This window comes from Peromyscus leucopus, chromosome 1 (genome assembly GCF_004664715.2).
Source record: "Peromyscus leucopus breed LL Stock chromosome 1, UCI_PerLeu_2.1, whole genome shotgun sequence".
Lineage (NCBI taxonomy): Eukaryota > Metazoa > Chordata > Mammalia > Rodentia > Cricetidae > Peromyscus > Peromyscus leucopus.
The window spans coordinates 58,777,429-58,791,037 of NC_051063.1; the positions used below are offsets into that span (position 1 = coordinate 58,777,429).

At 42.6% G+C, this 13,609-nt stretch overlaps 1 protein-coding gene across 15 annotated transcripts in view; it reads left to right on the plus strand.

Annotated features, from left to right (window-relative positions):
• The window catches only part of Ppp6r3 (protein phosphatase 6 regulatory subunit 3), a 133,604-nt gene that overhangs the window by 48,399 nt on the left and 71,596 nt on the right, over window positions 1-13,609 (plus strand). For 14 of the 15 annotated variants that reach the window (XM_037208624.1, XM_037208602.1, XM_028871574.2 and 11 more), the window contains exons 3-4: window positions 6,416-6,648; window positions 11,397-11,583. In XM_037208624.1, the coding sequence (XP_037064519.1) occupies window positions 6,422-6,648; window positions 11,397-11,583 (414 nt within the window). In that variant the 5' untranslated portion in view covers window positions 6,416-6,421. The remainder of the gene's footprint in view (window positions 1-6,415; window positions 6,649-11,396; window positions 11,584-13,609) is intronic. The other variant, XM_037208621.1, reaches the window with a different exon arrangement.

A 13,609-nucleotide genomic window follows, 5' to 3' on the forward strand; every position in this document is an offset into this window, starting at 1 on the left:
TCCAGCAGAAATCGTCTTCTGTGAGGTCAGATGACTCCTAGTGACCTGCTTGGTCAAAATACCTAGTCCTTTCATTGGAAAAAAAACATTTTCAAACTTCTTGGTCCAATTTGTAAAAGAAGCCTAGGATCTTGGTAAATTCAAGTACCCTGATCTCTGACCAAACTTGTCACCTTGCTGGCCAGCTTCCTAGGGGAGATTGAATTTCTGCTTATCCAGAAGTTAAGTGTCACTCAGTTAAAGCGTAGGATTTAAATATATTTGTGTCTACTGTAAACACTTTATTAGGTCTAGGTGTGATGGTGCATATGTGTAACCCTAGTGTTTTTAAGGCAGAAACATGAGGATCAGTTGAAGGCCAGCTTCAGCAACATGGTGAGGTTGAGGCCACTTTGAGCTAGAGGAGAGACTGTCTCAACCCTATTCTCTCTCCCATGCTCAATATTTGTTTGTTTGTTTTTATTGTTAATTCTGACTCCAGGTTTTTGGTTTTGGTTTTTGCAAATCTTAGCTTATTGTTAGTTTTTAAGACAAGATCCTGCTGTGTTGCCCAGGCCAGTCTCAAACTTAGAGTCTTTTAGTCTCAGCATCCTAAATTCTGAGATTATAGTCTCAGGCTGCCATGCTTGGCTAGAATAGTTATATTTTAATTTTTTCTCAAATTTTTTGGAGGCAGGGTCGCTGACCAGCTTGGAATTTTCTGTGTAGATCAGGCTGGCCTCAAACTCAAAAGAGCTCTGTCTACTTGTTTCCCAAAATGCTGAAATTAAAGGCATTTCCCACCATACCCAGCTAGAATAGTTACATTTAAAAAAATTATTTATTTTTATTTTATGTGCATTGGTATTTTGCCTACATGTAAAGTCTATGTGAGGGTGTCAGATTTTGGAGTTACAGACAGTTGTAAGCTGCCATATGGGTGCTTGGAATTGAACCCAGGTCCTCTGGAAGAGCACTCAGTGCTCTCAGTCTCTGAACCATCTCTCCACCAGTCTAATTACATTTTTTTTTTTTTTTTAAAGACTACATTTTTACCTGGAAGGAGGACAGGTGAACTTTGTAATTGTTAGTTTGTATCTAGCTTCATTTTACTTCAAAGAGCACCAGCCCAGGGACAACTAATTTGCTAGTGCCTGTTGTATCCAGTCAGCTAGCTGCTGGACTACAAAGCAAAACAGATGATGTTTGCTAGGAGAGTTTACTGTGGCTACATATTGGTATTGAGTTAATGGCATTTGCAATATAAAAGAAAATTCACCTTGGAAGTATGTATTTTTAAGTTCTGTACTACACAGTGTAGTGATGAAGGAATCGATCATTTTACAATAAATGCTAAAAATTTTTCTTAGTGTTAAATTTTATATTTAAGATATGAAATGTACAGAGGGTAAGTACTTCAAAATACAGGTTTGGTTTAGGGGATTAGAAAACCTGGGCTGTGGTTGTTTTTTCTGTTGTTTTGGGGTTTTTTGTTTGTTTGTTTGTTTGTTTTATTTACTTCTTTACTCTCTGGGGGCCTGCCACACAGCTCCCAGATAAATACACGGTGTCTTATTCTTATTTATGAATGCCTGGTCTTAGCTTGGCTTGTTTGTAGCCAGCTTTTCTTAAATTACCCCATCTACCTTTTGCCTCTAGGCTTTTACCTTTCTCTATTTCTGTATATCTTTTCTTTCCTTCTTATTCCATGTTTGGCTGGCTCCCAGTGACCCCTTCTCCTCCTTTTCTCACTCCTCCTTCTCTTTTTCTCCTATTTATTCTGTCTGCCTGGCAACCCCACTTATTTCTTTACTACCTAGCTGTTGGCTGTTGAGCTCTTTATTAGCCAATCAGGTGTTTTAGGCAGGCAAAGTAAAACAGCTTCACAGAGTTTAAAAAAAAAAAGTAACACTTTTTTGCATTACTAAACAAATGTTCCACAGCATAAATGAATGTAACATATCTTTGGCTAATATTCTACAACACTGGGCTAGGAGGAACGCCATTCTTCTGTACGTATAGACCCGAGGAACGATGACTATTACTGGGCATATTGTTTTGAGTGGATTGTAACAGCCTGGGCAAGACATAGGTCTCCAGGTAGCTTCCTTCAATTTGAGAATCAAGACATTCCTTCCTTCCTTCCTTCCTTCCTTCCTTCCTTCCTTCCTTCCTTCCTTCCTTCCTTCCATCCATCCATCCATCCATCCATCCATCCATCCATCCATTATCTTTTAGGGTCATTAGCAACTAGTTAAATATAAGGGGGAAAGTATGTAGGTTTTCTGATCAATTGCACAGCATAGCAAAGTTTCTCATCAACCCAACACCTACCTGTGTATGCAGCTGGATGTCATTCTATACCTGGGGGGTGCCCAGGAGGGCAGAGCAAGCTAGCTACACAGCTGCAGAAGGGCAGGTTGTGGCCTTGTAGACAGTGCCTGGATGGATTCAGGAGGTAACAGAACAGGACTGCAGGCGGAACTTCATCCACGTCGGAAAACACTGCTTTCTGTGAATGGCCAGATAGTATATAGTTTAGATTTTGTGGGTCACAGACGAGCTCTGTCACATTCCTTCCAACTCAGACCTAACCTTAAAAAAAAAAAGGTCAAAACCATTCTTAATAGGCAGGTTGTGGGTTGGGTTGGGTTGGGTTGGGTTGGGTTGGGTGTGTTAGCCACCCTTGTTCTTGTTTCCTCGTGACTGATCGGTCTTTTTGCAAATCTTGTATTTGATGGATTTCCTGTATAAGAATAAGATTTGGGCAGTTCATTTGGAGTGGGTAAATCCACTTGATTCATAAGTTAGAACTGTAACTGCAGTTTGCAGGCATTTATGGCAAACAGTGTTTGCTTTGATTTTCTTCTGATAGAGTCTTAGGCAACCCAGTAGGACCTTGAGTCTTTTGTCCTATAACTTCGGAGTTGTGAGGCTGTAAAAAATACACTTTAAAAAGTTTGATTTATTTTTTAAAGGGTTTACAAATAAATGAGCAGCGGCTATTTTATTAGAAGATTGTAGATAACACTGATGATGTGACTTTGTGCCCCTAAACAAGGAACAGCCTTTCCCCATTCTCTTTGGGAATATAAAAAGGAAAACTGCCCTGTTTCCTTTCCTTTTTTGACATTATCTTCTGGTACTGTTTGTGCTTGTCAACTGATTAGGATAAAATGATATGGGTTTGGTTTTGTTTTGGGCCCTTTTCCCCAAATCTGAAAACCAAAGCAATGTGATGTCTTAAGGTTTCTCTCTATTGACTTTTCTGGACTGGTTTTCTGTTGCTTGTTGCCATCTTTACTTTGACTTCCTAATCAGAGCTAGCTCAGCATTGTATTTAAATTAGGCAGCTGCTTAAATACCTCTGCTCTCTGCCAGGGGGCCTTTATAGGTCCCTTCCTGCCTCCCATCACAGATGAGGAAGATCACTTGCTTGTGTGACTTGCAATCTGTCTTAGGAGTTGCATTTCTTTAATTTGTTTTATCATTCATGTTGTGTACTGTGAAACTTCTGTGCTGTGGAAAGGCTGTGCTGCTCTGGAGACCTCTGCCTTGTTTCTTCTCAGTGGAGCTGTATCATTGGTCTGTCTGTCTGTGTGTCATCACTACTCCCCCCCCCCCCCCCAGGTATCTCTCAAGTGAGGTGTGTGAATCTGGGTCATGTGAACTGAACAGCTGCTGTTTGTTCTTCCTTGGCTCTCAGTCTTCTTGCTGCTCAAGATTGTGAACAGATTGTCATGTGTCCTTGAGAGCATGTAAAGGCATTATAAGCTGAGGAGATGACTTTGGTAATACTTGATGCTTGACAGGATTGCTTTCTGAAACTTGTTCCCTAAGAATTCTTGAACTTTCTTAATGAGCTTGCATGCTGGGCAGTCAGACTCAGTGCTGAGCATCTGTTATGTGAAGTGGAAACTCCTCTGAACAACCTATTGTGCACAGCGTGCTTTTTAGCCTCTCATTCTTGGGTCAGTCACTGTAACTAAGAGTGTGAGTAAAGTTTGCCTCTATAATTTCTCTGTTTGTATTTTTGTTTTATTATTTGATTTTTTTCCCCCTTAAGGCAAGGTTTCTCTATGTAGCTCTGGCTGCCCTGGGACTCACTGTAGACCAGGCTGGCCTCATACTCAGAGATCTGCCTGCCTTTGTCTCTCAAGTGCTGGGATTAAAAGCTTGTGTCACCACACCTGGCTAATTTTTCTACTTTTAAAGAAATGGTTTTGAGGTAACTGTTCAGGAGAGCTTTGGGTGTGGGTGAATGTAGCAAAACATATAGCTAAAAAAGTAGATCTGCTTACATAGCTAGGACCTTCCTTTCCCTTGTGCTTGTAAGAACATGTAGGTATTGGTGAGCTTTTCTATGGTAGTCGTAAGAGGATGCACTTGACTGGGTGGGTGTTGAAGCTGTAGTTGACGGAGAGCTTTTGTTTAGGAACATGCGACCTTGTGCCTCACTACTCTGGAGGAGTCTCTGTGAGCCCTTCTGAGGCTAGCAGACTTTTGAGTGGTTCAGTTGTTGCTAAAGCTTGTGCTGAGTGACTGTATCTTGTTATTTATTACCTACTGGTAAGTAGTGGCCTTTGAGACCTCTTTCACATTCCATGTATAACAAATGCCTTTGGCTCTGTGACTTGCAGAACAAGCATTTCATGGTTGTGGGCATGGAGACCAAGTTGAGGAAAGACTACATGAAATGCTGTTGACTGTCAGTTGTTTCTCATAGTGATGTAGGATAGTAAGTTTGTCTAATTCCTCAATAATTAAGTTCTAAAACTTAGTTCTTTCTTGAATTTTATGGATTCAGATTCCCTCCCTCTTATAATAAGGGGAGTTCTGGTTAGGCCTCATTAGTTGTTATTTGTTGCTGAAGATGGCAGTTCTATGAAGAATGTATTCTGCATTCTTAAAAAGAGTTGCTTTCTACCTTTTTCAGTTGTTTGTTTGTTTGTTTGTTTTGTTACTGTTTTTTGAGACAATTTTGCTGTGCTTGCCCAGACTAGACACAAGCATGCAGTAATTTATTGCTTCAACCTGCCAAGTGCTAGAATTTTGGGCATAAAATTTTTTTGCTTAAAAAAAAGTTTTAAAATTAACGGGCATCATGCTTATGGAAGTCAAAAACGACTTAGAAAAGCTGGTTCTTTCTACCCTGTGAGTCTTGGGGATTTGTCAAACTCAGGTCTTTAGACTTGTCAGTGAGCACCTCTACCTGCTGAGCCACCTTGCCCTCTCTTAGCATTAGTTTTGTTTGTGTGTTTGTTTTTCTGAGACAGGGTTTCTCTGTGTAGACCTGATTATCCTGGAACTTGCTCTGTAGACCAGGCTTTTTTTGTTTTTTAGACAGGACCTCTCTATGTTCCTGATGATAGCTGTGTAGACCAGGCTAGTCTTGAACACACAGGGCCTCTGCCTCTCCCAAATGATGGGATCAAAGGTGCAGGCCACCATACCCAGCCAACGTTAAATTCTTAAAAGTATGAATGAATTACTTCTTTTCCTGTTAGGTTTTTTTTTTTTGTAACAGGTTCTTGGTGTGTGGCCCAGGCTGGCTTAGAACTTGTGATGTACCTGCCTCACTAGAATTGTGGGTATGTGTCAGTCTGGCTTGGATGAATTGCTTTTGCAGGTTAAAAATCATTCCAAGCTTTTTTGTTTAGTATTTTCAACATTTTAATCAGTTAAAAATACTTTCTAGGCTGGGCGGTGGTGGCGCATGCCTTTAATCCCAGCACATGAGAGACAGAGCCAGGTGTATCTCTTTGAATTTGAGGACAGCCTGGTCTACAGAGCGAGAGCCAGGACAGGCACCAAACCACACAGAGAAACCTTGTCTTGAAAAAAAAAAATTCTGGGATGGAGAGAGAGCTCACAGGTTAAGAGCACTTGTACCTGATTTTGAGTCCCAGCACCTACTTAGTAGTTCACAAATAATCCATAACTGCAGTTCTAAAACATCCAACACTTTCTTCTGGTTTCCATGGCACTTCATGAAGATTGTGCACATATAAAATAAAAATAAGTAAATTAAAAAAAAAAATTTGTAGAAAGTCTAAAAAGAGAAGGAAAAAAAAATCCTGTCAGTGTTACTCATTAAGAAATCATTTTGTGCTGGGCAGTGGTTGCGCACGCCTTTAATCCCAGGATTTGGGAGGCAGAGGGAGGCAGGTCACTGTGAATTCAAGAGCAGCCTGGTCTACAGAGCTGGTTCCAGGACGGTCAAGGCTACACAAAGATACCCTGTCTCGAAAACAAGAAAGAAAAAAAAAGAAAGAAAAGAAAAGAAAGAAAGCACTTTGTAGGTTCAGTATGAAATTGCTTTAATTTTGTGTTAATGCCAAATTGGCACTGTAGACAAAAATTGAACTAAAATTTGGTTTGTGGAAAATTGATAAGTAAAGCTGAAATTTTATGAAATATTCTCTGTTTCGTTTAGACCAGCATGTTTTGGAAATTTGATCTTCACTCATCATCCCACATAGACACACTTCTAGAGAGAGAAGATGTAACACTGAAGGAGCTAATGGATGAGGAGGACGTCTTACAGGAGTGTAAAGCCCAGAACCGCAAGCTCATAGAGTTTCTGTTAAAAGCAGAATGTCTCCAAGACTTAGTCTCATTCATTATAGAAGAGCCACCTCAAGACATGGATGAGAAGATCAGATACAAGTAAGAAAATGGCGTCTTTGCCTTAGGCTGGAATAGAAAATGATTACTCTTGTTGTTTAAGAATTCCCTAGAGCCACTATAGCCATTGACAGGTTAAAACGGTCAAGAGCTACAGGCTGAACGGGCACACACACAGTCCATTCTAGAACCAACTCCAGTGAATCACAGGCATCTCAATCGTTAATCTCAGCCAGAAGCACAACATGTTTTATAAGTGACATACAAACTTCTCATACTAGTAAGACATTCAAGTAAGTATCTTCTTCACTTTCCATATAGAAAGCCAGAAGTCTATGACTAGCCAGGATTGCCTAGAGGCCTAGTCAGAACTTGGGTTTGAAGAGCATATAGTAAGGTCAGCCTTCCATTGCCTAAGAATCAGGTGTCGGTCTTGGTGAACAGCAGTGAAGCTATATTCAAGCAGGGAATGCCATAATAAATAAAAATAGAGTGGATTTACCTACTTGTGGCTAGTTTAATTGAATCTATTTACAAATAGCATGGCACAGTAAATGAGTCCTTTATTGCTGCCACTTGTAAGACTTCCTTATACAGCTCTGGGAACACCAAGCACTTCATGGGCATGTTAATCTTGGGGTTGCAGTTATTACTCCATATCCAGCATTGTTGAAGTAGTCAGCATCTCCCACATTGAAAATAAGAGTCCCTTCAGAAATAAACGTCTGTTGTGATTCATTAGATAGATAGACAGCGTATGGAAGGAATCATGATCTTAGACGCTGGCCTTCCTGTCTCAGGATGACTTCCATCTTTTCCTTTTCCTTCTGGGAGAGAATTATGCTGTCAGCAAAATAATACTTGATGACTTTAAAGTTATTGGTGTTTGGGTTCTCAAGAAGCCTTTAAGATTGACACTCAGCAATCACTGGAGACCATATCATTCAGTGGAGACCGGTGTCTTATAAAGGAAGAAAAATATGTCTAGCATAAAAATACTAGTGTGTTTCTGTTTCCCCTAAACACCTTGCTGCTTTGGAATTGATGCCACAGTGAGCTAGCATGCAAGTTAGATAGAGCTTATCCAGATCAGAGGGGGAGCTGGTGTGGTCATACATAGCTCCAGGATAATGGGCCTACAGTCAACCTTGGAGTGGTGTGGCCCTCTCTTTAGGGAAGCTGTGAGTAGACAAGTGGTCCCCTTTCTTGGGTCGGTCCCATATTCTGGATGAAGTTATTTGCTCTAATGCCATACTCTTTATGAATTGCTTACTTATTGAAAGGAAAGACCCCATGCCGGCTCTGCTGCTTGGCTCTGAAAACTTGGCAGTGATGCTGCTTGTTTGTGTTGTTGCGCTGCCTTTGAAGCTGTGAGAGCAGGCAACCTCTCTCACACTGCCTCCTAGATGTACTAGATGGTGCCATTTGGAGGATCAGGAGTTGAGTTGAGTTGGGTGGAGCAGTACCCTATCTACTGTGCCTCTGGCCCAGCCAAAACCACCATTGGTGTGAAATGTACCTTGGGTGACCTGAACACCTGTATTAGCATGAAGAGCCTTTTGAAAGGAATCTGAAACTTTTCAAGATTAAGATTGATTATTGTGGTCAGAGTGAGCCAGAGTAAGAAGTAAAACCATAGAAGCTCCCTGGAGAAGAAAGCAGGCTAGAACAGAACAGCTGAAGTTGGTGGGTGGAAGGATTCTGGAGGAAGCTTTGTTTGGAGCCATGCAGGAACTGAGAATATTGTCTTTGTAAGTGCTTGGTAAGGAACAGCCAGACCAAAAGTGTGGAAGCCCTAATGTGCTTGAGTGTTTGGTGTACCCTAAGAACAAGACAGCCTCATGAATGGAGGTGAGTAGGAAGAGAGAAGGCCTGGGATGAGGTCAGAGCACCCTCCAAAGCAAACCACCAAAGGTTTTGAGCAGTGAGTGATGGATGTTGCCTGACAGTTGTCCCTGTCTGCTAGTACTGCCCACTCTGGGGGTCTAGGCACTGGGGAACTGGAGTAGAAAGGGAAGTACAGTTAAGGAGCTGGTAGTAGTCAGCAGAGAAAGGTCTCAGTAGCCTTTTGTGGGGAGCAGGGTTTAGAATCTAGACATATAAAATGAAATTAGAACTGAAGGAGCCTCCTTGGTGTGAGGTCGAGAGGAAGGATTAAGAAGGAAGGACTATTAGAGTTTTACCCCAGGTAGGGGAGGGTGGCATAGCTGTAACATTGAGGATAGATATCAGGGGGGAAGGTTAGGCATTTGGCTTCAACCTTGTCAAGTTTGAGATGCCTGAAGCCGGGGCGTTGGTGGCACACGCCTTTAATCCCAGCACTCGGGAGGCAGAGCCAGGCGGATCTCTGTGAGTTCGAGCCAGCCTGGGCTACCGAGTGAGTTCCAGGAAAGGCACAAATCTACACAGAGAAACCCTGTCTCGAAAAACAAAAAAAAAAAAAAAAAAAAAAAAAAAAATTTTGAGATGCCTGGTTGGTATGGAGTAGAGACGGAATCTCAGCAGGTGGATGGGTGCCATATGATGGCATCAAGCTGGCTGAAGTCACCTATGGAGCTGATGGGAGGCAGACTCAGAAACTGATGGAGGAGGCTAGTAACTGGGTTAGGATTCCACACAGGGACTGAGGAGTAGCCAGGGCAAGAAGAAAACAGGTAGAGGCCGCCCACCCAGAAAGCTGCTGAAGACAGACTTCAAGGAGGAAAGAGGGACCATGATCAGAGGCTGCTGCTATGAGAACTCCCAAGTTGGCAATGTGGAAATATCAACCCCATTGATTCAGGTTCTGAGAGCCTGGCTGAAATGGCTCTGAAGGAGATTGGAAGACAAGCCAAGACATCTCCTTGAAGTTGCTTTTTAGCAACGAGAGACCACATGATACCTGAAGGCACATGTGGAGTCAAGAGAGGTGTAGATGTTTTGTTTTCCTAAATAGAAGAAGTAGTGGTCTCTGTGTACACTTTCAGGAATGGTGCAGTAAAGAGGAAGCTATGTCAGTCAGCCAGAGGAGTGGGTTGTCTAGTAATGCTGTATTATAGCAGGTGGGAGGAATTGGCGAAGTTTCTGCAGTTTATCCTAGAACAGTGTTTCTCAACCTGTAGATCATAACCCCTTTGGAGGTTGAACAACGCTTTCACAGGGGTTTAAGACCATTGGAAAACACAGATATTTATGTTACAATTCATAACAGTAGCAAAATTACAGTTTTGAAATAGCAATGAAAATAATATTATGGTTGGGTGTCACCACAACTTGAGGAACTGTATTAAAGGGTCACAGCATTAGGAAGGTTGAGAACCACTGCTCTAGAAAATAGAGAGTAATGCAAGTTGCTGTCACTCATTAACCACCTTTTCAGTGCCAGCCCCTCATTGTTGTGTTTCCAAGTCTGCAAGCTGAGGGAAAGGCACAGTGCACCTTGGAAAGTGGGTGAGGTAGGGAGTGATCCTAGTATGAATCGCATGGGTGCTGATATAGCACTGTGTGCTTCTGTCACTAGGTGGTGGTTACAGTAGAGAAGTCTGCTGTGGCATTGATGAATGCCTGTGTTACAGGGTAGGGAGACTAATAGAGCAGAAGCTGCCCGAGGACAGCTGTTGGGTAGAATATATATCTGCACGCCTACACCCCTGCAGTTCTCCTTGCTTTTCCGTCTTCCTCCTGTCTCGGGGCTTTGGGGGGCTCATGCTGTTTATCCACTTTCATCCCAGACCCTTTCAGGTGCAGTGGTCATTTGCTTGCCTTGGGTCCCTCCACATGTGTCACACACTGCAGCCCATAGTCTTTCCCTCTGTCTTCTATACTAGAGTCACAGTGGTTGTTTTGTTTCCTCCTTGACTTGGTCAGCCTTTGAGCTTGCCGTTCTCGGGTCTAGCTGGGGCTCTTGATGCAGAAAGTTCGAGCAGAGCAGAGAACTGTGGTCAGATGCAGTGTTGTCTGATGAGTCTCTTGTTAGTCTCCCGTTACCATTGGACAAGGAGGAGAAGTAGCTGGCAGGTCAGAGCATGGAGAACATGGGTCTTCTGTCTGGTTTTCAGAGTGAGTGGTCTGGCTGTCAGAGATAAACACGGTTGAGGTTGCAGGTTTTTCTAAAGCCATGAGGAGATAGATGCAGAGCAGATGCCAGCTGCTTCCTGTGGGCCTGTGGCCTACCAAGTGAGATCATAGTAAGGAATGACAGCAAGCTGGTTTCTTTCTTGTCCCTAGCCTCACAAGGTCCTGGAAGCCTATTGTGGAAAGCATAGGTTTGTGTAATGCTCTTCCCTCATCTCCCAGTACCTTGGGCTGCTGTCCTGTTCATTCAGTATACCATGATAGGTGTTTTCCTTAGATGGGATGGAGACCGAACATTTGGTAGCCACTTGTAACCCACCTGAGCCAAGTTGTGACCTGTTCAGGTACCTGCAGTCATCGCTGTGTGTATGGTACAGTTTCCTGGAAACCAGCAGTTCCTAATTTGTCTCTCTGAGTTTGCCATTTCTCTGTGCACATGGGCTTTGATGACTGTCAGGACACTTTACCCTCATTGAGAAATTGTTACAATGTGACAGTCTTTGCTCTTGAGTCCTATGCATGTACTGTAGTGATGCAACAGAAATTTATCTTACTAAAATTTGGTTTAAAGCCAGTTCATTTTAACTTAAGAGGTTGGATAGTTTGAAGGTGCTTTTAATTCCTAGTAGATGATTTTGATATTTTGACAGAATTTTAGGAGACTTTTCTGATATGTGCTGTGTTTGATGTGATGAACTGTTGCCATTAGATGATAATGCAATGTCCTATTCTTCTAGGTATCCAAATATATCTTGTGAGTTGCTCACTTCTGATGTCTCCCAGATGAATGATAGACTGGGGGAAGATGAGTCCTTGCTATTGAAATTGTATAGCTTCCTCCTAAATGAGTCCCCCCTGAACCCACTACTCGCCAGTTTCTTCAGCAAGGTGCTAAGTATTCTTATCAGCAGAAAGCCAGAACAGGTAAGTGTCTGGGCTATACATCCCTGAGCTGAGGGACTGTGCTGTAGTTTCTACCTTTGCCTAAGGTCCAGTTTCAACAAGAGAATGTCTTTTAGGTCTTCAGCAGTTTAAGCAACTCTGGTTTTTGTACATTAAGGAGTATTTTTCCTCTGACTATCCTTTGAAGGGCCTCAGCTGTTAGCATACTTTGATTTCTTCTCCGGACAAGTAATCAGAAGCATTTTTGTGAGGGCAGCAAGTTGAATCTGAGTACATAGCTCATGACCCTCTGGGTTTGATAGTTGCTTTGCTTTGTTCCCTGAAAATGAGTCTGACCAGTGCTTTGCACACAGTGGTCATTAATTTTACTTAGATATCTGAATGCCTAGCCTGTAGCACTGGGTAAAGGTGCAGACTTCACTTTCATACAGATACCTCCTCCCCTTGATCCTTCTGGTTTTTTCCTCCCATTTCAGATGTATGTGTGGAAATGTCATTTTCCAAGGAGTGGTTCACCAGGTGTGGCCTTTGGGCCAGTGATGACAGCATCACCTGAGAATGATGATGATGATGGTGGTGGTGGTGGTGGTGTGGTGGTGGTGGTGGTGTGTGGTGGTGGTGGTGGTGGTGGTGGTGGTGGTGGTGATGATGATGATGATGATGCAGTGCATGTTCTTGATTCCTGTCCCTATCCTGTAGAATTAGATGGAATCTGACAGTGAATGCTTTTGGCACATCTTCCAGTTCACACTGATGTTTGCTGGAATTGGAGAATCATTAACGTAGTGGAAGTTGTTAAGAAGGCCCAAGAGCTCACTTGCAAGAATCAGCTAGAGCAGCAGATGCTGAGTGCAAGCTGACAGGTTATCAGTCGCAGCAACAGAGCTGAAAGTGGTCGAGCCAGTCCGATTTGGCATTCTTCGTGGTAGACAACAGTCTCCAGTTACTTGTTCTTGCTATCAGCATACGTGAAAGGACTGAAACTGTTTGGGGCCCACTGTCTTCTGTGATCTGCTAAGGCTGGGTCTGTGTTTTATTTTAGAAGGGTGGTGTTCTTTTTGTTCAAATAAGTTTCTTATTTGAATAGGGCAGCTTTCCCAAGTGTATTGGAGGAAGATCCTTTGCCTTGGGTCACAATCTCCAAGTCATGGTCTGAGTAGTACAGATTGTCTCCCATTCTGCTTTTTCCACATAGAAATCAAAGTATCACTGGCAATTGTAGATTGCAAGCCATCACATCACCCTGGCACAATTAGTTCAGAGTGGTTACCTCTATTACTTAGACATGCTTTTCTTCTTATATCTGCTATTGGGACCCAGGCTGATGAGCTATGATTTTTGGTGTTTATAAGATAAAGCATTAAAATACGTGGAAGGCTTTCTGAAGCTCTGCATATTGACACTGGGGCTCAGTTCTGTTATTTGTCTGGCAATGATGGTGTGTGCCAGTTGAACCCCAGAGTTCCATCACCTGGTTGCTCCTTGTTTCTCCAGCTAGGATTCCTTGAATGATAATGAGGCTACAGCAGCATTGCTTGTTTGTGTAACTGCCAGAAAGGTCACACTTGAGAATGTGTTTCCTGTTGCTTGATAGTGTTGGTTAGGACTTAGGCACGGCAGGGATAACAAAAGTCTAGATTCATGTGGCTTAACCAGAGACTATTTAAAGCTTTTAGAGTAGAGTTTCCAACTGTTGGCAGTGTTGAATGGTTTAGCTTTCAACAAGGATGTCTAAAGTACAGGCCATGTGGTCCTTGGTGTACTGTTCACAGCACCAGCTAAGGTGTATACATGTAGGCTCAAGGACCAGTGTTTCTGCCGTGCATGGAATTGTGTAGTTTGACCATGTGTAACTTTTCTTCCTCTCACCTTTCCTTTCAAAGACTTTTATAGGACTCAGCTGTGAGTGGCCTGGCTGCCACTTTTTGAAGAGATGAGTATTGGCATCGTTGTCTAGACAAACAGTGCAGTGACTCAGTTTTAAATTACTTGTGGTAGTAGTCCTACCTGTTGGGGCTGTTAAGCTTCTTTATGCAGGTTAGTGGAA